The sequence below is a fragment of the Pelophylax lessonae genome (assembly GCF_965119305.1).
Source record: "Pelophylax lessonae genome assembly, chromosome: 11".
Classification (NCBI taxonomy): Eukaryota; Metazoa; Chordata; class Amphibia; order Anura; family Ranidae; genus Pelophylax; species Pelophylax lessonae.
Window position 1 is genome coordinate 169,926,899 of NC_138778.1, and position 21,795 is coordinate 169,948,693.

Here is a 21,795-nt window from a genome sequence, read left to right on the forward strand (position 1 = left end):
TAGGTGTTCAATGAAGACACGCTATACTATTAATTTAATAACGTTATGATTATTACTAAATGAAAGGTGTACTTTAACCCATAAGGTAATTAACACTCATATTCTAGGTTTTAGGAATAATTATTTGGGTGTATAACTCAATATTTCCTTTCATCTCTAAAAATAAACTGACACAGAAAACCTTCACATAAAGTGTATTGCTTGTTTGCTAACAGCAAATACTTCTAATTTCACAACTCCATTTTCTGGCGGGCAATGTCACTAATCAGAATTATTTCTAGAAATGTTTTATATTCCAGTCTGAAGACCCAGAATAGTAAAAATGATGACATCCTCGTGTCTTGTTTACTTTGAATGTGCTTATCACCAGCGTTGTGTCACCATTTTTTACTATAAATAGGGAAGGCGCCGGTGTTCCTCAAAATATTTTCAGGATGAAGGTTTTCAGTCTGTTTATTCTGATCACCCTTGTTGCTGGGACCTGGGCATTGCACAAATGTACCGTGATGGCAGCCATAAAACGGGGTAACGTTATCGGCATTAAAGGCTACACTCTCGGAGATTGTAAGTATTGTTTTTTGGTCTAGCCTTCTCTATCTGCTATGAGTGACTATGCAGATACTTATTTCTCTTTGATATTCTCTGTGTATAAGGCCCTACATACAGTAAGTGTACCTATGGATGAAATCTGCAGAACATGGAAGAATTAGTCATTAAAAAGGAGCAGCAGACCAATAAACCCATCTCTCTGTCACTTTGCTCTCTTCTCCTCTTAGCATGCTTCTTGTTAGCACATGAGCCTTTTAGCACAAATGATTGGCTTCTTGTGCTGCTTCACCCTCTCCCAGTCCATGCTCTGCATTATAGGGACTGCAGCAGACTGATACCAAGTCTAATTCAGGTCCTTGAACTGCTTGCATGCACAAAAATACATGTAATCGTGTATAAAATAATTCAGAGCAGCATTCATTTGTGTCTAATATTTGCCTGAGGTTCAGCTTTAAAGTGGACCTCACCCCTCTAACTTTACCAAGCTTACATAGTCAGAGTAGGTGCCATAACATACTGGTTGTAGCTAAAAATCCTTTGAGCCCTGTGAGCCCTAGGAGCCTGATACTGGATACATGCATGAGATGAGTCTTTGATTTAGGTTGAGAGTGCCTCAACTGCCAAGTTTTGGTCTTTCTTTGGGCCCTGTGGGCCTGGGTAACCAGATAATGAATACATGCTATAAATGAGTAGGGTTGAGCGGACACCTAGATGTCCGTGTTCGACGGGTTCGGCCGAACTTTAAAAAAAAGTCCGGGTCCGTGTCCCGGACTTTTACCGAACTTTTCCCGGACACCGAACCCCATTGAAGTCAATGGGGACCCGAACTTTAAGGCACTAAAATGGCTCTAAAACACCAAAGGAAAGGGCTAGAGTGCTGCAAATGGCAGCAAAACGTAATTAAGAGCATGGCAAGTGCTCTGCAAACAAATGTGGATAGGGAAATAACTTAAAACAACAAAAAAAAACAGAAAAATAAAACAATGTTCTTCTTCATCTCTGAAGGACGAGGCCCATATGGAGTAGGAGGGAGGTTGAGGTGGTGGTGGATGTGGCGGTGACATAGGCGTGCGCACAGGGTGTGCTGGGTGTGCCTGGGCACACCCTAATCACCTAGGGCACATAGCATTGCCAGTGAGGAGATGGGAAAGATCTCCCTGGGACCTGCTCTGCTCTATTTCTCCTTGCCTACAGGTACATGGCCCCGATACATTACTCTCCCTGCTGGCAAACACATGCATGTGTATTTCAACTTTGGGGTGCACACCTTAATGCAATAGGCTGCGCACACCTATGGGCGGTGTAGGTGGAAGCGGCGGTGGAGGAGGACCAGGGCCGGATTAACAGCATCATGGGCTTGGTGCTGAGGATTTTGAAGGGCCTTAGGGCCGTGCCTTGCCATGCACCCAGAGGAGGAAGGGTGCAGCCATGCATGCCTAATTCAACATGGGATGCTGTCTCTGAAGCCCATAAACACATCCATGCATCGCCAACTGTCCCTCCTTGTCCGGCCTTCACGCTGTGTGGGGAGGTTCTGAGGGTGCTGCCTGGGGAAGCGAGCATAGAAGCCAGACTTCTGTGTTTACAAGTGACAGAAGAGCGGTAACAGTGAATATGGCCAACCCGGGGCCTATATAAAAGGTAGGGGCCTGGAGCTGCAGCTCCAATAGACCCTACATTAATCTGGCCCTGAGGAGGAGGACGAGGTAGCCAACACTGCTTCTTTTCACAAATTTTAAATGAGGGTACACCCCAAAAGAGTGAGAAAGAGCAAAAATGGAACAATGGGTGGGTAAGGTCGGTATCCATTGCTATTCTGCATAAGGTACGGAAAAGTCCCGTGGGATCCATGCCTGTTTCATTTTAATGAACGTGAGCTTGTCCACATTGTCTCTGGACAGGCGGCTGCGCTTGTCTGTTATAACGCCCCCAGCCGTGCTAAATACCCGTTCAGATAATACACTGGCTGCAGGGCACGCCAGCACCTCCAAGGCGTAAAGGGCAAGCTCAGGCCATGTGCCCAATTTGGAGACCCAGAAGTTGAAGGGGGCAGACCCGTCATTCACTACATGTAGGCGTGTGCACACATACTGCTCCACCATGTTGGTAAAATGCTGCCTCCTGCTAAGACGTTCCATCTGAGCTGCTGGTGCTGCTGTTTGTTGTGGCGTGCTGACAAAGCTTTTCCACATTTCGGCCATGCTAACCCTGCCTTCTGAGGTGCTGGCGGTGCCCTGGTTGCGTTGGCGACCTCCTCCTCCTCCTCCTCTGCCTTGTGCTTCCACTGTGGCCCCGCTGTCAGATGGGAATGCCAGCAGCATGGCGTCTACCAGCGTGCGCTTGTACTCGCGCATCTTGCGATCGCGCTCCAGTGAGTGAATTAAGGACGGTACGTTGTCCTTGTAACGGGGATCCAGCAGCGTGGCCACCCAGTAATCAGCACAAGTTAGAATGTGGGCAACTCGGCGGTCGTTGTGGAGACACTGCAGCATGTAATCGCTCATGTGTGCCAGGCTGCCCAGAGGCGACGAAAGGCTGTCCTCTGTGGGAGGTGTATGGTCCGTGTCCTCTGTATCCCCCCAGCCACGCACCAGTGATGGCCATGAGCTGGCCTGGGTGCCACCCTGCTGTGAACATGGTTCCATCTCCTCCTCCAGCTCCTCCTCCTCCTCATCCTCCTCATCCTCCAGAACTGTGCCCCTGCTGGACAATTGCGTCCCTGGCGTTTGCGTGTGCAGGAACCCACCCTCGGAGCCCCTTGCGAATGACTGCCCTGAAAGCCTTGGAAATGTTACCTCTTCATCCTCCTCCTCCTCCTCATCCTGTGCCACATCCTCTTCCATCATCGCCCGAATTGTTTTTTCAAGGAGGCATAGAAGTGGGATAGTTAAGCTGAGAACGGCGTCATTGCCACTGGCCATGTTGGTGGAGTACTCAAAACAGCGCAACAAGGCACACAGGTCTCGCATGGAGGCCCAGTTATTGGTGGTGAAGTGGTGCTGTTCCGCAGAGCGACTCACGCGTGCGTGCTGCAGCTGAAACTCCACTATGGCCTGCTGCTGCTCGCACAGTCTTTCCAGCATGTGCAAGGTGGAGTTCCACCTTGTGGGCACGTCACATATGAGGCGGTGAGCGGGAAGGCCGAAGTTACGCTGCAGCGCTGCCAGGCGAGCAGCAGCAGGGTGAGAACGCCGAAAGTGCGCACAAACGGCCCGCACTTTCTGCAGCAGCTCTGACATATCGGGGTAGTTTTTAAGGAACCTCTGCACCACCAAATTCAGCACATGCGCCAGGCAAGGGATGTGCGTCAAACCGGCTAGGCCCAGAGCTGCTATGAGATTTCGCCCGTTATCGCACACCACCAGGCCGGGCTTGAGGCTCGCTGGCAGCAACCACTCATTTGTCTGCTGTTCCATGCTCCTCCACAACTCCTGCGCGGTGTGTGGTTTGTCCCCCAAACAGGCAAGTTGTAAAACTGCCTGCTGTCGTTTACCCCTGGCCGTGCTGAAGTTGGTGGTGAAGGTGTTACGCTGTCCGGATGAGGAGGCGGTAGAGGATGAGGAAGCGGAGTAGGAGGAGTTAGGAACAGGAGGCAAACTGAAGCGCCCTGCAATCCTCGGTGGTGGAAGGACATGCGCCAAATTGCTATCCGCCTCAGGCCCATCCGCCACTGCATTTACCCAGTGTGCCGTTAGGGAGATATAACGCCCCTGACCGTGCTTACTGGTCCACGTATCCGTAGTTAGGTGGACCTTGGCACAGATGGCGTTGCGCAGTGCACACCTGATTTTTTCCCCCACTTGGTTGTGCAGGGAAGGGATGGCTTGCCTGGAAAAGTAGTGGCGGCTGGGCACGACGTACTGTGGGACAGCCACCGACATAAGGTTTTTAAAACTGTGCGTCTCCACCAGACGGAATGACAGCATTTCAAAGGCCAATAATTTTGAAATGCTGGCATTCAGGGCCAGGGATCGCGGGTGGGTAGGGGGGTACTTCCTCTTCCTCTCAAGTGTTTGGGAGATGGAAAGCTGAACGCTTCCACGGGACATTGTGGAGATGGTTGTTGGTGACCCAGGTGGTGGTGTTGCTGACAGATCGTCTGTTTGCGGGGTGGCAGGTGCCGGTATCACTACAGATGTGGCTGGAGCGGCCGAGACTGCAGCAGAAGAGGAAGCAGGATGAGCCAGAGACGTTTCTTGGTTTTGAAGGTGTGTACTCCACTGCAGCTCGTGCTTTGCACTTAGATGCCTGATCATGCAGGTTGTGCTCAGGTTGAGAAGGTTCATGCCTCGCTTCAAGCTCTGATTGCACAGGGTGCAAACCACTCGTGTCCTGTCATCAGCACATTTTCTAAAGAACTTCCACGCTAGAGAACTCCTTTGAGCTGACTTTGGTGCGCTCGTTCCCTTGCTGCGTTGGGCAGTAGCGGGCGTAGTGTCTAGGGCACGGCCGCTCCGCTTCTGCACCCTGCTCCCTCTTCTGCTGTGCTGGTGGCTCTGTGCGACCACCGCCTCTTCCTCCAAACTACTCAGTTCACCTGCATGACGTTCATTCCATGTGGGGTCGAGGACCTCATCGTCCTCCACATCATCTTCCACCCAGTCTTCACCCCTGCCCTCCTTGTCGGTCTCCACAATGCTGAACGCCGCAGCAGTTGGCACCTGCGTTTCGTCATCATCGGAGACGTGCTGCGATGATCCTTGCATGTACTCATCTTGAGGAATAAGTGGTTGGGCATCGCTGCACTCAATCTCTTCCACTTCTGGGGCAGGGCTAGGTGGATGGCCCTGGGAAACCCTGCTGACAGAGTCCTCAAAAAGAATAAGAGACTGCTGTATGGCTTGGGGCTCAGACTGCTGGCCTGATTTGCAAGGGGGTGAGGTGAAAGACGGTTGGACATTGGCTGCAGGTGCCAACTCTGACCTTTCTGCAGTAGACTGGGTGGGAGACAATGTGAAGGAACTGGAGGCACTGTCAGCAGCAAACCAATCTACTATCGCCTCAACTTGTTCTGGCCTCATCACTTCTAGGGGCGTTTGATGCCCTACCAAATACTGATGCAGGTTCTGTCGCCTACTCACACTTGAGGAAGGTGTTTCACTTGTGCGTGTAGCTGGCACAGATCGACCATGTCCTCTCCTTGCAACAGGAGCTCTACCAGCAGCACCACGACCCAGGCCACGGCCCTTATTTGACGGTCTCCTCATATTTCTGTAATTTAAGATCTTGCCCTAGAAAGGTTTTTATTGAATAGCGGAATAGAAAATATGATCCAAAAAAAGTGTATGTATATCACACGTACACAACCACACTAGGCCCCAATTACTATTGTTTGTACCCCTAAAAGGCTAGATGAGGAGTAGGGGGAGTATGGAACAGGCAGCACCCTCAAACCTTCAGAAGTATGAGATGAACCCCAACAACTTGGAAAGGTGGATCTCTCTCACACGTACCGACACAGACTATCCCGCAATTCAATTGATCCTCAAAGGTTTTTATTGAATAGCGGAATAGGAAATATGATCAAAAAAAGTGTATGTATCTCGCACGTACACAACCACACTAGGCCCCAATTACTATTGTTTGTACCCCTAAAAGGCTAGATGAGGAGTAGGGGGAGTATGGAACAGGCAGCACCCTCAAACCTTCAGAAGTATGAGATGAACCCCAACAACTTGGAAAGGTGGATCTCTCTCACACGTACCAACACAGACTATCCCCCAATTTAACTGATCCCCAGAGGTTTTTGATTAAATAGCGGAATAGAAAATATGATCCCAAAAAAGTGTATGTATATCACACGTACACAACCACACTAGGCCCCAATTACTATTGTTTGTACCCCTAAAAGGCTAGGAGTAGGGGGAGTATGGAACAGGCAGCACCCTCAAACCTTCAGAAGTATGAGATGAACCCCAACAACTTGGAAAGGTGGATCTCTCTCACACGTACCAACACAGACTATCCCCCAATTTAACTGATCCCCAAAGGTTTTTGATTAAATAGCGGAATAGAAAATATGATCCCAAAAAAGTGTATGTATATCACACGTACACAACCACACTAGGCCCCAATTACTATTGTTTGTACCCCTAAAAGGCTAGGAGTAGGGGGAGTATGGAACAGGCAGCACCCTCAAACCTTCAGAAGTATGAGATGAACCCCAACAACTTGGAAAGGTGGATCTCTCTCACACGTACCAACACAGACTATCCCCCAATTTAACTGATCCCCAGAGGTTTTTGATTAAATAGCGGAATAGAAAATATGATCCCAAAAAAGTGTATGTATATCACACGTACACAACCACACTAGGCCCCAATTACTATTGTTTGTACCCCTAAAAGGCTAGGAGTAGGGGGAGTATGGAACAGGCAGCACCCTCAAACCTTCAGAAGTATGAGATGAACCCCAACAACTTGGAAAGGTGGATCTCTCTCACACGTACCAACACAGACTATCCCCCAATTTAACTGATCCCCAGAGGTTTTTGATTAAATAGCGGAATAGAAAATATGATCCCAAAAAAGTGTATGTATATCACACGTACACAACCACACTAGGCCCCAATTACTATTGTTTGTACCCCTAAAAGGCTAGGAGTAGGGGGAGTATGGAACAGGCAGCACCCTCAAACCTTCAGAAGTATGAGATGAACCCCAACAACTTGGAAAGGTGGATCTCTCTCACACGTACCAACACAGACTATCCCCCAATTTAACTGATCCCCAGAGGTTTTTGATTAAATAGCGGAATAGAAAATATGATCCCAAAAAAGTGTATGTATATCACACGTACACAACCACACTAGGCCCCAATTACTATTGTTTGTACCCCTAAAAGGCTAGGAGTAGGGGGGAGTATGGAACAGGCAGCACCCTCAAACCTTCAGAAGTATGAGATGAACCCCAACAACTTGGAAAGGTGGATCTCTCTCACACGTACCAACACAGACTATCCCCCAATTTAACTGATCCCCAGAGGTTTTTGATTAAATAGCGGAATAGAAAATATGATCCCAAAAAAGTGTATGTATATCACACGTACACAACCACACTAGGCCCCAATTACTATTGTTTGTACCCCTAAAAGGCTAGGAGTAGGGGGGAGTATGGAACAGGCAGCACCCTCAAACCTTCAGAAGTATGAGATGAACCCCAACAACTTGGAAAGGTGGATCTCTCTCACACGTACCAACACAGACTATCCCCCAATTTAACTGATCCCCAGAGGTTTTTGATTAAATAGCGGAATAGAAAATATGATCCCAAAAAAGTGTATGTATATCACACGTACACAACCACACTAGGCCCCAATTACTATTGTTTGTACCCCTAAAAGGCTAGGAGTAGGGGGAGTATGGAACAGGCAGCACCCTCAAACCTTCAGAAGTATGAGATGAACCCCAACAACTTGGAAAGGTGGATCTCTCTCACACGTACCAACACAGACTATCCCCCAATTTAACTGATCCCCAGAGGTTTTTGATTAAATAGCGGAATAGAAAATATGATCCCAAAAAAGTGTATGTATATCACACGTACACAACCACACTAGGCCCCAATTACTATTGTTTGTACCCCTAAAAGGCTAGGAGTAGGGGGGAGTATGGAACAGGCAGCACCCTCAAACCTTCAGAAGTATGAGATGAACCCCAACAACTTGGAAAGGTGGATCTCTCTCACACGTACCAACACAGACTATCCCCCAATTTAACTGATCCCCAGAGGTTTTTGATTAAATAGCGGAATAGAAAATATGATCCCAAAAAAGTGTATGTATATCACACGTACACAACCACACTAGGCCCCAATTACTATTGTTTGTACCCCTAAAAGGCTAGGAGTAGGGGGGAGTATGGAACAGGCAGCACCCTCAAACCTTCAGAAGTATGAGATGAACCCCAACAACTTGGAAAGGTGGATCTCTCTCACACGTACCAACACAGACTATCCCCCAATTTAACTGATCCCCAGAGGTTTTTGATTAAATAGCGGAATAGAAAATATGATCCCAAAAAAGTGTATGTATATCACACGTACACAACCACACTAGGCCCCAATTACTATTGTTTGTACCCCTAAAAGGCTAGGAGTAGGGGGAGTATGGAACAGGCAGCACCCTCAAACCTTCAGAAGTATGAGATGAACCCCAACAACTTGGAAAGGTGGATCTCTCTCACACGTACCAACACAGACTATCCCCCAATTTAACTGATCCCCAGAGGTTTTTGATTAAATAGCGGAATAGAAAATATGATCCCAAAAAAGTGTATGTATATCACACGTACACAACCACACTAGGCCCCAATTACTATTGTTTGTACCCCTAAAAGGCTAGGAGTAGGGGGGAGTATGGAACAGGCAGCACCCTCAAACCTTCAGAAGTATGAGATGAACCCCAACAACTTGGAAAGGTGGATCTCTCTCACACGTACCAACACAGACTATCCCCCAATTTAACTGATCCCCAGAGGTTTTTGATTAAATAGCGGAATAGAAAATATGATCCCAAAAAAGTGTATGTATATCACACGTACACAACCACACTAGGCCCCAATTACTATTGTTTGTACCCCTAAAAGGCTAGGAGTAGGGGGGAGTATGGAACAGGCAGCACCCTCAAACCTTCAGAAGTATGAGATGAACCCCAACAACTTGGAAAGGTGGATCTCTCTCACACGTACCAACACAGACTATCCCCCAATTTAACTGATCCCCAGAGGTTTTTGATTAAATAGCGGAATAGAAAATATGATCCCAAAAAAGTGTATGTATATCACACGTACACAACCACACTAGGCCCCAATTACTATTGTTTGTACCCCTAAAAGGCTAGGAGTAGGGGGGAGTATGGAACAGGCAGCACCCTCAAACCTTCAGAAGTATGAGATGAACCCCAACAACTTGGAAAGGTGGATCTCTCTCACACGTACCAACACAGACTATCCCCCAATTTAACTGATCCCCAGAGGTTTTTGATTAAATAGCGGAATAGAAAATATGATCCCAAAAAAGTGTATGTATATCACACGTACACAACCACACTAGGCCCCAATTACTATTGTTTGTACCCCTAAAAGGCTAGGAGTAGGGGGGAGTATGGAACAGGCAGAACCCTCAAACCTTCAGAAGTATGAGATGAACCCCAACAACTTGGAAAGGTGGATCTCTCTCACACGTACCAACACAGACTATCCCCCAATTTAACTGATCCCCAAAGGTTTTTGATTAAATAGCGGAATAGAAAATATGATCCCAAAAAAGTGTATGTATATCACACGTACACAACCACACTAGGCCCCAATTACTATTGTTTGTACCCCTAAAAGGCTAGATGAGGAGTAGGGGGAGTATGGAACAGGCAGCACCCTCAAACCTTCAGTATGAGATTGTGTTCACTGTACCCCACAAAGATTGAGTTCACTGCACCCCACAATGATTGTGTTCACTGCACCCCACAAAGATTGTGTTCAGTGCACCTCACAAAGATTGTGTTCACTGTACCCCCCAAAGATTGTGTTCACTGCACCCCACAAAGATTCTGTTCACTGTACCCCACAAAGATTGTGTTCACTGCACCCCAAAAAGATTGTGTTCACTGCACCCCAAAAAGGATGTTGTTCACTGCACCCCAAAAAGGATTTTGTTCACTGCACCCCAAAAAGGATGTTGTTCACTCCACCCCAAAAAGATTGTGTTCACTGCACCCCACAAAGATTGTGTTCACTGCACCCCAAAAAGATTGTGTTCACTGCACCCCAAAAATGATTTTGTTCACTGCACCCCAAAAAGGATTTTGTTCACTGCACCCCAAAAAGGATGTTGTTCACTCCACCCCAAAAAGATTGTGTTCACTGCACCCCAAAAAGATTGTGTTCACTGCACCCCACAAAGGATTTTGTTCACTGCACCCCAAAAAGATTGTGTTCACTGCACCCCAAAAAGGATGTTGTTCACTGCACCCCAAAAAGGATTTTGTTCACTGCACCCCAAAAAGATTGTGTTCACTGCACCCCACAAAGGATTTTGTTCACTGCACCCCACAAAGATTGTGTTCACTGCACACCAAAAAGGATTGTGTTCACTGCACCCCAAAAAGATTTTGTTCACTGCACCCCAAAAAGATTGTGTTCACTGCAGCCCAAAAAGATTGTGTTCACTGCAGCCCAAAAAGATTGTGTTCACTGCAGCCCAAAAAGATTGTGTTCACTGCAGCCCAAAAAGATTGTGTTCACTGCAGCCCAAAAAGATTGTGTTCACTGCAGCTCACACACAGAAAAATGGATGTGGATCACTGACACCTGCCTATCTCCAATCCCACACCACACAGCAATATCGATTGTAGTTTGTAGAACACAGTTTCCCTAAAATTCAGCAGACTCTGTCCCTAACAGGATTGAGAAGAGATCGTAGATCAGGATTGAGTGCAGATTCACCCCACCCCCCACACAGCAATATCGATTGTAGTTTGTAGAACACAGTTTCCCTAAAATTCAGCAGACTCTGTCCCTAACAGGATTGAGAAGAGATCGTAGATCAGGATTGAGTGCAGATTCACCCCACCCCCCACACAGCAATATCGATTGTAGTTTGTAGAACACAGTTTCCCTAAAATTCAGCAGACTCTGTCCCTAACAGGATTGAGAAGAGATCGTAGATCAGGATTGAGTGCAGATTCACCCCACCCCCCACACAGCAATATCGATTGTAGTTTGTAGAAGACACTGACCCTATATAATTCAGCAGACTCTATCCCTAAAATGCCTACAACTCGCCCTGCCTAAACACTCCGACCTGTCCCTCAATTCTATCCGGACACAAATGGTTTTTTCCTGCCTATCTTTCCCTAATCAGCAGCCAGCACGTTGATGTGTGCTCTGTCCCTGAATCTAAGCAGCATAATGACGCCGCTGCGGCTGCCTCGAACTTATAAAGACTTGGTCACATGCTTCAGACGGCCAATCACAGCTACTGAGACATTTGCAGGCATGGCTGGGATGGCTTAAGGCACACCAGTTAAACGATTGTTGATTGGCTGTTGAAAGCCCGCCATGAAAAGAGCGCCAAAGCATGCAAAACCCGGAAATAAAACGACCGAACACGGATTTTTACCCGAACATACAGTAAAGTGTCCGTGTCCGTGTTCGGGTACAAAAAATCCAATTATTCGGTACGAACACGAATAATACAGTCCGTGTTCGCTCAACACTATAAATGAGTACTTGATTTCAGCTTCAACTCAAAGTTACATTACCCTCCTTCCCCCTGCCACAATTCCATTATTGAATGAAAATGCCTCACCTGCCATTTTTGGTCTCTCATTGGGCCCTGTGAACCCAGGGAGCCAAATGCTGGATGCATGCTTGAGCTTGAGTCCTTGATTTCAACTTCAATTCAAAGTTATATTTGCCCCCTCCACCAGCCACATTTTCTATTACTAAATTAGAATGCCTCAACTGCCATTTTTTGTCTCTCATTGGGTCCTGGGGGCCCAGGGAGCCAAATGCTGGAAGCATGCTTGAGCTTAAGTACCTGATTTCAGCTTCAATGTAAAGTTATATTACCCCCTTCTCTCACCCAGCCACATTTTTTACTACTAAATGAGAATGCCTCAACTGCCATTTTTTTGTCTCTCATTTGGTCCTGTGGGCCCAGGGAGCAAAATACTGGATGTATGCTGCAACTTGATTTCAGCTTCAACTCAAAGTTTTTTAACCCCCCCCCCCCCCCACCACAATTCCATCACTAAATAGGAATGCCCCAACGGCCAATTTTTGGTCTCTCATTGGATGAGACAACAATGAAGGGAGATGTAGTGTTTCATGTTGGATCTGAGGATGAGAACATATATTCGGATTTAATTATTAGTGAAGTGCTCATTATTTGTAATAAATGTAGTACCCGCTGTTACTCTGTTATATTATTCAATGAGGACAGGACAGACTCCCTTTAAAGCAATTATTACATGTGCCTAGGATCCCTGAATTGGTAATTATACAATATGTATATAATGCTGAATTATTTTACCTTCATGACCAGGCAATCGTTTGCAATATGGCACTGCGTTATTTTAAACGGACAATTGCATGGTTATGCGTGGAACCTAAATAAAATTGATGTCCTTTTTCTCACAAATAGAGATTTATTTTGGTGGTATTTCGTCACCTCTGCGTTTATTTTTTTGCGCTTTAAACAAAAAAAGACCGACAATTTTGAAAAAAGAAAAACAATATTTTTTACTTAATGCTAGAAACCACACCCAATAGAAAAAAATTTAAAAAAATCGAATTTCTTCATCAGTTTAGGCCAATATGTATTCTGCTTCACATTTTTAGTAAAAAAAAGTCCCAATAAGCGTATATTGATTGGTTTGCTCAAAAGTTATAGCATCTACAAACTATGGGATATATTTATGGAATTTTTATTGTTTATTATTTTTTTCCACTAGTAATGGCTGCAATCAGTGATTTTTTTTGTGGGATTTCGACATTCAGGCGGACAAATCTGACACCAAATGACACTCCTTAAAGACCAATGACACCAATACAGTGATCAGTGCTAAAAAATGCACTGTTACTGTACTAATGACACTGGCAGGGAAGGGGTTAACATCAGAGGTGATCAAAGGGTTAAATTTGCTCCTAGGGAGTGCTTTCCAACTGTGTGGGGGATGGTTTGACTGGGGGATGACAGAGATCCGTGTTCCTGCTTAGCAGAAACACAAGATCTCCATCTTCCCCTCTCACAGAACAGCGGTCTGCCTTGTTTACATAGGCAGACCGTCATTCTGCCTCTCCTGAGACCCATCGTGGGTTGGAGGCAAACATTGGGTCTGCCGGACCCGCTCATTGGCTCCCCCTCTGTGTCCAGTCACTGTGGGAGCGAGTCACAGGCAGCATGCACCCATGCCCCAGACCCAGTGCACAACATCACGTACAGGTACATGATTTCGTGCAGGAGGGCCGCCCTTCCGCAGTATATCTGCATGGGCGGTCCAGAAGGTGTTAAAGTATACAGGTAGATAAAGATGGAAAATAAGTTCCCAATCAGTGTATGACTGTTTACAGCCATATGGCTTCTTGTGTCCTGATTATTAAATCAGATCATAATGGGTGTAATGGCTATTTGTACCCAGAATACAGAAATAGCGCGGTGTATTGGGGAGGTTGTGGTTTCTCCTATAGGCCCAATTTGGAGCAGATGTTTTTTTCTTCCAAAGCGCTCATCCAAAAAAGGAAAAGAAAATATGAAAAAGAAAATTATCCAAATGCGCATATACAACTCGGGTGTATTTGTAAAAAAAATCCACAGAATAATTCATTCTGCCAAACTGAATTTGTTCTGTACGAATGCTGGCAAAATCACATTTTACTAGGCTGTCAGATTAGGGAAAATCAGGAAAATACCACAGCATGGCCACTAGAAGGAGCTGATGATTTAAAGAAATAAAATTACTAGGATCATCATCAGCTCCATCTAGGGCCCATAATGCCATATTTTCTTGATTCATACTATTCTTATGAGCGAATAGTATCCACCCTAGAGAAAAAATAGCCTAGTAGCATTTGATTTTGTCGTCATTCACCCAGGACTACAGTTTTGCAAAATGCATAGCTCTGCAAATGATTAATAATTTGTTTATTTATTTTATTTATCTTTCCTGTTCCAGGATTGTTTCCCCTCCTTTATGCCCTACTTTATTTAGTTTTTGAGAGAAGCCAAAATACCTTAAAAACTTAGATTTAATAGAAGCTTTACTATTGCTTGCCATGATGAAAAGTGCACTATGAATGGAGAAGGCAGACCTTTCATTCATCCACCCGTCCTCTATTCATTGAAAGATTTTCATTAATAGAGACTATAGTATAGATTCAATGAATAGAGGAGGGACGGAAAGGGGACTTGATTAGTGCCGGTCCCAGGCCCAGCAGCTTGTATTAATCTCTGCAACACCAGAAGATTACCACTGCAGAGGTATGCAGGGGATGCAGAGGACTGAAGATTTAAAGGAAGAAAGCAGTCACCAGCACAAGGGACATTTATTATTCAATGTAAGTACTGTCCCTTGTTATGAAAAATAAAAAAGCTTTAAGCAGATTAGCTATTATTAGAAATTTACAAGCTTCAGAAATTGAAACATAATTGTTAACATGCTATAAATAACAGTAATTAGTAGCTGTAAAAATTTTTGGGTTTCACCAAAGTTCTTGTAAACATTCATAAGTTAAATATATTTTTGCTTTTTTTTTTTTTTAGATATGTGCTTGGTTCATTTTGCCAGTTACTATGATCACACTTTGAACAGAAGTCCCTCTGAATATGGCATCTTTCAGGTCAACAGTTACTGGTGGTGTAACGATGGCTACACCAATGGGCGCAAAAATCTATGTGGAACATCTTGTTATGGTAATGTGTAATTAATGTATAACTATGGTAATGGTAAAGCCCTAGCTGCCAATATTTTGCACATCATCTTAAACTAGCATATATTTACCAAAAATATTGATTTTCAGTTACTTTTTAAGCTCCGTATCCTTTTTCTAAGTCGGAGCGACCTGTGTCGCTCCTATTAGAACGGGTCCGCAGCTTCTCTATGGAAGGCGACCTACGGCGACCTGTGAGGCAACCAGGTCGCCTCACAGGTCGCCCCAGTGTGAACGGGGACTTATGGAACACAAGGGGGGATGCATTGTGGTGTGACAGCAGCAAACACACAGAGAACAGAACTTGTGTTAATGCAGAATCTGGTAATTCACAACAACCCCAGTGGGAAGACACCCAACTAGGAACACTTCTGGCATGTAACAGCAAAGTGTAGCGGAGCAGGTCTCAGATGTTCCAACAACATCTGTCTTGAGGGGCGGAAGGAGGCCTGGCCTGTCTATATCCAAATGAGGAGGTCCCCCAAGAAAGGTGACGTGGCCCTAGCCCTTCACTACTTCTCTGGAACCTTTCTGTGCCACTAATCTCTGTCCCTGTCAGACGGGTGACCAGTACCTACATTACCCCCACGTGAAATATGCACCAAGCCTGGAGTCAGGGCCTTAAGTAGGCTCTGCCTGACTCAAGATGGCTGCCAAAATTACATGGGGTGGCAGCACCCAATCAGCTTCCCCAGGGACCCTGGAAACCATAGAGGAACCATGTTCCCCTTTACATCCTCTCCCTCTTCAATGCTGCTGCAGTTGAGCATCACCTCCAGTGGAAAAAGTAGACTGCACCTGCCTACACACAAACAACTCAACATCTTAACCACACTGGCTGAATATCATGATTGTAGAAATGTGATGTCCCTCCCAGGCTTCCTGGCAATACATTTTCACAAACCTATGCTGGAAGATTAGAATTTATAGAGACCAAGTTCTTATAATTTATGGAGTCCAGTTCTACTGAACCTTACACCTCTCTCTGGAAAGTGGTATCATTAAACACCTTCTGAATGCTGCCAGAGCCTATAACCCTAATGTATGGAAACAACTCCCCCAGCTGTTGCTCAATGGCTCACCAGAGTAAATGACATTGAACACATGGAAAACCTGACCTCTACTCTTTGGGACAAATCTGAGGAACATAATAAGACCAGGTGGTTCTATTGGGACCTCTTCCATTTCTCTGATGAGTACCTCCAATATTTTGTGAACTGGCCTTCCCACTTCTCACATTGAGTTGTTTGACTCACCTCTGCTTCTCCTGGTAGCGGTAGTCTTCTCCTTTTTTTTTTCCTCTCCCTCTCTCTCCCCACCCTCTTTTTCCCTGACTTTTAATCCCTCTCATAAAAATCTGAAGCGCACATATCCAGGCTGGATCCTTTCTTATCGACTTCTTCCTTCCCCAATTGCTTGCGTAACGTCTCCCTTGTTGTCCTGACTTGCATCTTGTTGTCACTACTTAGGACTTGTAGGTTACCTCTGTGTGAAAACTCAGTTCTTTCTTCATGCATCATTGTATTCTGTTTGCACCACTGTACTTTCTACTTAATGTATTTTGAGAGTATCTTGTGTGCACTTGAAATACTCACTCTATATATTGTAAGACGTCAACTTAAGCCCCGTACACAGTACCGATCGTCGGCCGAACGATTGGTCGTCTTTTGTCCAGGGCTGTCGTGTCTGTTGAAAACTGCAAAAGACTGCACACGAATTTTGTCGGCCAACAACAGCCGACTGCAGAAGTGATGTCATGTGATGGTTAACTTTCCTTGTCTTTTTTCTTTTCTGAGCATGCCCAGTCTTGCTAATCAGCTGTCTGTCGGCCGAAATCTGTACTGACTGGCGAACAATCGGCCGTTCTGGTGACAGCCAACAAAAATTTTAATGCCTGCACGACAGATTCTGTTCGGCCGAAAATGCACTGTCGGCTGTCGGAAGCATCATACTAACAAGCCTACAATCGGCCGATCGGTCGTCGGCCGAATATTTACGGCCGGCAATCGGTACGTGTGTACGGGGCTTTAGCATTGTTACCTATTGCACGCCTTTAAAAAAGAAAAAACAATATTAATAGGACATTATTGTGTGTGTTATATGTTTAGACCTACTGGACACAGATCTTTCGGATGATGTTAGATGTCTAAGAAGAATTGTGAGAGATCCAAATGGACTGGGTGCCTGGTAAGTTATGTTCAGTATTACCGATCACTCGCAGAGAACACTACCCAGTTTTATAATTTGTCTTTTGGTAAAGACTGATTGTAGCACCTCTGAAAGTGTGGACTCTAGTTAGCCAGGGAAAAACGAGCTACTAGAATCATAACTTTAAGCTACATTCAGTAGATATAAATTATTCAAATTATTGGCCACCTGTAATCAACAAAATGGCAATAAATATGTTTTTTAAAGGAAACAGTTTCCACTTTTTTTTCAGTGGAGAAATGAGAGAAAAAGCAGTTCCGGCACTTCCAGCATGTCCAGCGCTAAATGTTTGTATTGACAAGGGGTGATGGGGTGGGCTGGAGGGTCTATTGATGCTGGGGGACCCATTGTTACTGGTGGTCTATTATTGCTGGTGGAGGATCTCTTGCTGTTAGGTCCCTATGTTGCTTGGGGGTCAGTTGTTGCTGGGATGGGTCTACTGTTGATGGAGGGGTCTCCTAAAGCTGGCTGCTGGGAGATCTATAGTTCCTGTGGGGTATATGGTGGTGAAGAGGAGTCATTTGTAGCTGTGGGCTCTATTGTTGCTGTTGGGGTCTATTGTTTCTAGCTGCAGGGGATCTATTTTACTGCTTTTTTTGTTTTTATTAACACATTCTATACAAATTATTTAGCACCACAAAATGATACTTGGTTCTGTAGTCTCCAAAAAGGGTGCTACACAGAGGTGGGTAGGGGATAGAACCAGGATACAGTGCTCGAAGTGGGTAGGGAGTGAAGACAAGTGGTAACTTGGAATAGGGGGTACCTGCACCTATTCTCTAAGAAAAATGTAGGCACATTTATTATAGTATCAGCTTCTTGCAGGGCTACGTGAGATAAAGTAGCAGCATGAGGAGCCAAACAGTGTATGTGCTGATGAGAAGCATGCTGATAGGAGGAGAGAGCAGAGTGACAGGGAAATGAGCTAATCAATGAGCTGTTTTTTATTTCCCCATCCATTCACAAGCTGGGGCAGGTCTAGGATGAACTGGGCTTAGAGGAAGCGGGTTGCATAATGCTGGTCTTCAGACTGAGGACATCTAGTTGCAGAAAAAATGGTGTGTGGGGGGAGTCTCTGCAGTGAAAGGGCAAATAGAAGTAAAGGCTGGGTATTGATAAATGGGTTATTGATTTTTATTTTGGTAATTTTGGCTTGAGTTCTGCTCTAAGGATACCCCATTTACTAAATGCTTAACAATGTAACATTTATAGACTTTGGGGTTACTTTCTAAACCTGGAGAGTGCAAAATCTGGTGCAACTCAGCTTAGTAAACAATTAGCTTCTAGGATTTATTATCAATTCCTAATTCAACAAGCTGAAGCTAGAAGCTGATTGGCTACCATGCACAGTTGTATCAGATGCTAAGTGTTCCAGTTTTAGTAAATCTCCCCTATGAAACTATGGGTCCTTTCATGCAGGCTTTCTGCCCAGTAAACTCTGCTTTTCTCAGCACGGGGGGGGGGGGGGGAGATCGATCCGCCTATCCCCACTGAGCAGACGGATGACAGGCCCGTCTCCACTCACTGTGCTTAGACAGACCTGTCAGAGCCCCTCCTTCCTCTATGGGAGATCAGATGAAAATGGAGCACCTGTTCATTTTCATCCGATTCCATCTGATCCGATCTGATTCTCCACACAGATGGAAAATGTGGTTACCATCCATCTGGATTTCACGGACGGGATCGGATAGCAGCGGGTGTCAGCGGACATGTCACCGCTGACATCTGCTGCCCCATAGGGGTGCATGGAATATCTGATATGGTCCACCTGAAAAACTGAAGGTAGACCTGATCAGAAAGCCCCTGTGAAAGGGACTTTACAGCAGCCTGGCCCTTTCACACAAGTGATCTGATTAGGTCCACCTGTCAGTTTTCAGGAGGACCTGATTGGAAGCTGCATGTTAGTCTATGGGGGCCAGATGTACGCAGACTTGTTTCTGTTTACATTATTTTGATAGGTAATGATGATAGTCTGTTTACATCTGGCCGTCCATAGGTATAATAAGCAAAAAAAAAAAAAAATAAGCAAACACATATGTTATTGGACAAGACATGGCTAGTGTGCAAGGAGTCTTTGTGGTACACACTGGCCCAAGAGTATCCATTGCAAAAAATGTTGCATTCAGATCACACATTGTATATAAATTTATTACATCATATTGAGATGGCTAATAGTCAAAAAGAAAAAAGTAAATCATACATAAATTAAAATAACTCATAAAATCTTCTTCTGACAGGAGCGTCTGGACAAAGAATTGCAAGGGACGAAATCTTTACTCCTACACCACCGGATGTTAACTGCCTTCAATACACTCTGTTGATATAATATGTTTGTTGAATGAATACAGTTTTGCAATCTGTTACCTGAGCTACATTCATCATACTTTACCAAATAAACTTGAAGTGAAAAATCCTACTCTTGAATGCTTAGGTTTTTTTTCATTTCAAAATGTATATATTTTATTTATAAAAAAATATTTTCTTAAAATAGAATACAATTTACTGCCCATCACCCAAAACAGCCACTAACAGCCACTTAGAACTTGTGATGGACGAACATCTGATGGGACGGTTCGCGAACGCGCAAACTCGCTAAAATGTTCATGAACCGCAGGTTTGCGGCGGGTCCCATTCATTTTAATGGCAGGCGAACATGAAAAACCTCCAGGTCATATTTGCAGCCACAAAATACTTACTAGCTGTGCACACATAGTCCCACAACATGGACACTGACATACCAGAAGTATTAAGCGAATATGCGATCGACAAGCATTCTTTTTTTATCTGTGAAAATTCTTCAATTCAGGAGTGCATGAAGACCATGGAGGAGAGGCAACGCCAGGCTATGAAGGGGGTGCAAGAGATGATCCTGCTATTGGAAAAGTTGCCATTTTTTTTTTTAAGTTATAAAAATCGTTTATACAGTTATAACGTGCATTTTGTTTTTTGTAATATTGCTCGGTTTTAGTGTAATAGCTTGGCCTAAATCAGCCAGAACTGAAAGCAGCCGGTAAATACATGTCAAATACATATAGGGTCCATTCACACGTCTGTAAAATGGGTCCGCATCCGTTCCACATTTTAGCAGAACGTTTACAGATTTTTAATTCCAGTCTGAAAAATTAGGCATTCACATGATAAAGAAGGGTCGACCATTACAGGCCCCAAAAATTAGCCGACAGGCATTAACCTGACAGCAAAGAACTTTGTATTCTGTGGCTGGTGGTACATTAGGCATTCACAGGATACAGAAGTAAGTGTCGGCCCTTACAGGCCCCAAAAATTAGCCTACAGGCGTTTACCTGACAGCAAAGAACTTTGTATTCTATGGCTGGTGGTACATTAGGCATTCACAGGATACAGAAGTAAGTGTTGGCCATTACAGGCCCCAAAATTAGTTCACAGGTGTCCACCTGACAGCAAAGAACTTTGTATTCTGTGGCTGGAGGTACATTAGGCATTCAAAGGATACAGAAGTAAGTGTCGGCCATTACAGGCCCCAAAAATTAGCCAACAGGCCTTTACCTGACAGCAAAGAACTTTGTATTCTGTGGCTGGTGGTACATTAGGCATTCACAGGATACAGAAGTAAGTGTCGGCCATTATAGCCCCCAAAAAATAGCTCACAGGTGTTCACCTGACAGCAAAGAACTTTGTATTATGTGGCTGGAGGTACATTAGGCATTTATAGGATAAATAAGTAAGTGTCGGCCATTACAGGCTCCAAAAATTAGGCATTCAACAGACATAAAAGGCCTTTTATGCCGCTGTATTTACCTAAGACAGGGACCATGAATTGTTATGGGTGGTGGCAGATATTTGTGGCCTGTCATGAGGAATTTGAATCAGACATGGTCTACTGGTCACATGTGTTCAATTCCTCTGAGATCCATGCCTCATTAATTTTTAGAAATGTGAGGTAGTCAACACTGTCGTGAGCTAGGCAATGCGCTTATCGGTCACGATCCCCCTGCTGCGCTGAACGTCCTTCTGGACAGGACACTGGACAAGGGGCAAGCTAACAGTTCCATTGCAAATTGTGCAAGCTCTGGCCAGAGGTCATGCCTGCCCACCCAGTAGTCCAGTGGTTCATCACTCCTCAGAGCTTCCACATCGGCCGTTAACCCAATGTAGTCGGACACCTGTCGGTCTAGGCATTCCCTGATGCTGGATCCAGAGGATAGCTGTCGATGGGTCGGCTGAAAGAATTATCTGATTTTAGAAGTGACCAACACATCTTCAAACCACCCTCTTCTTGCAGGTGCTGTTGGATTGGTACCCGCAACTGTTTCTCTGTGAGTGGAAATTCCTCTGCCAGCGCACGCAAAAGCAGAATGCAGCATTTCTCGAAGCAAGGCCTGGAAGTGCTGCATTCTGACAGCCCTCTATGATGGTGGTAACATTTCCGCCATTTTTTTTTTGTCCCGGGGGTCTAAGTACGTTGCCACCCAGTACTGGTCCTTGCCCTTTATGCTTTTTATACGAGGGTCCCTCTTAAAACACAGGAGCATGAAGGCCCCCATTTGCACCAAACTGGAAGCGGAGTAGTGGTCTTGCTCCTGCTCATCATCCAGGATAATTTCATCCTAGTTCTCCTCCCCCCAGCCACGGAT

General features: G+C 45.1%; 1 protein-coding gene across 1 annotated transcript; it reads left to right on the forward strand.

The window, feature by feature from the left end:
- The first annotated feature begins 406 nt into the window (after positions 1-406).
- On the forward strand, positions 407-19,598 carry LOC309566680 (lysozyme C-like). The gene is made up of 4 exons (XM_082271936.1): positions 407-564; positions 14,808-14,957; positions 17,083-17,161; positions 19,420-19,598. The coding sequence occupies exons 1-4, from the start codon at positions 435-437 to the stop codon at positions 19,478-19,480; spliced, it is 420 nt and encodes a 139-aa protein (XP_082128062.1). The 5' UTR covers positions 407-434; the 3' UTR covers positions 19,481-19,598.
- Positions 19,599-21,795: the final 2,197 nt, after the last annotated feature.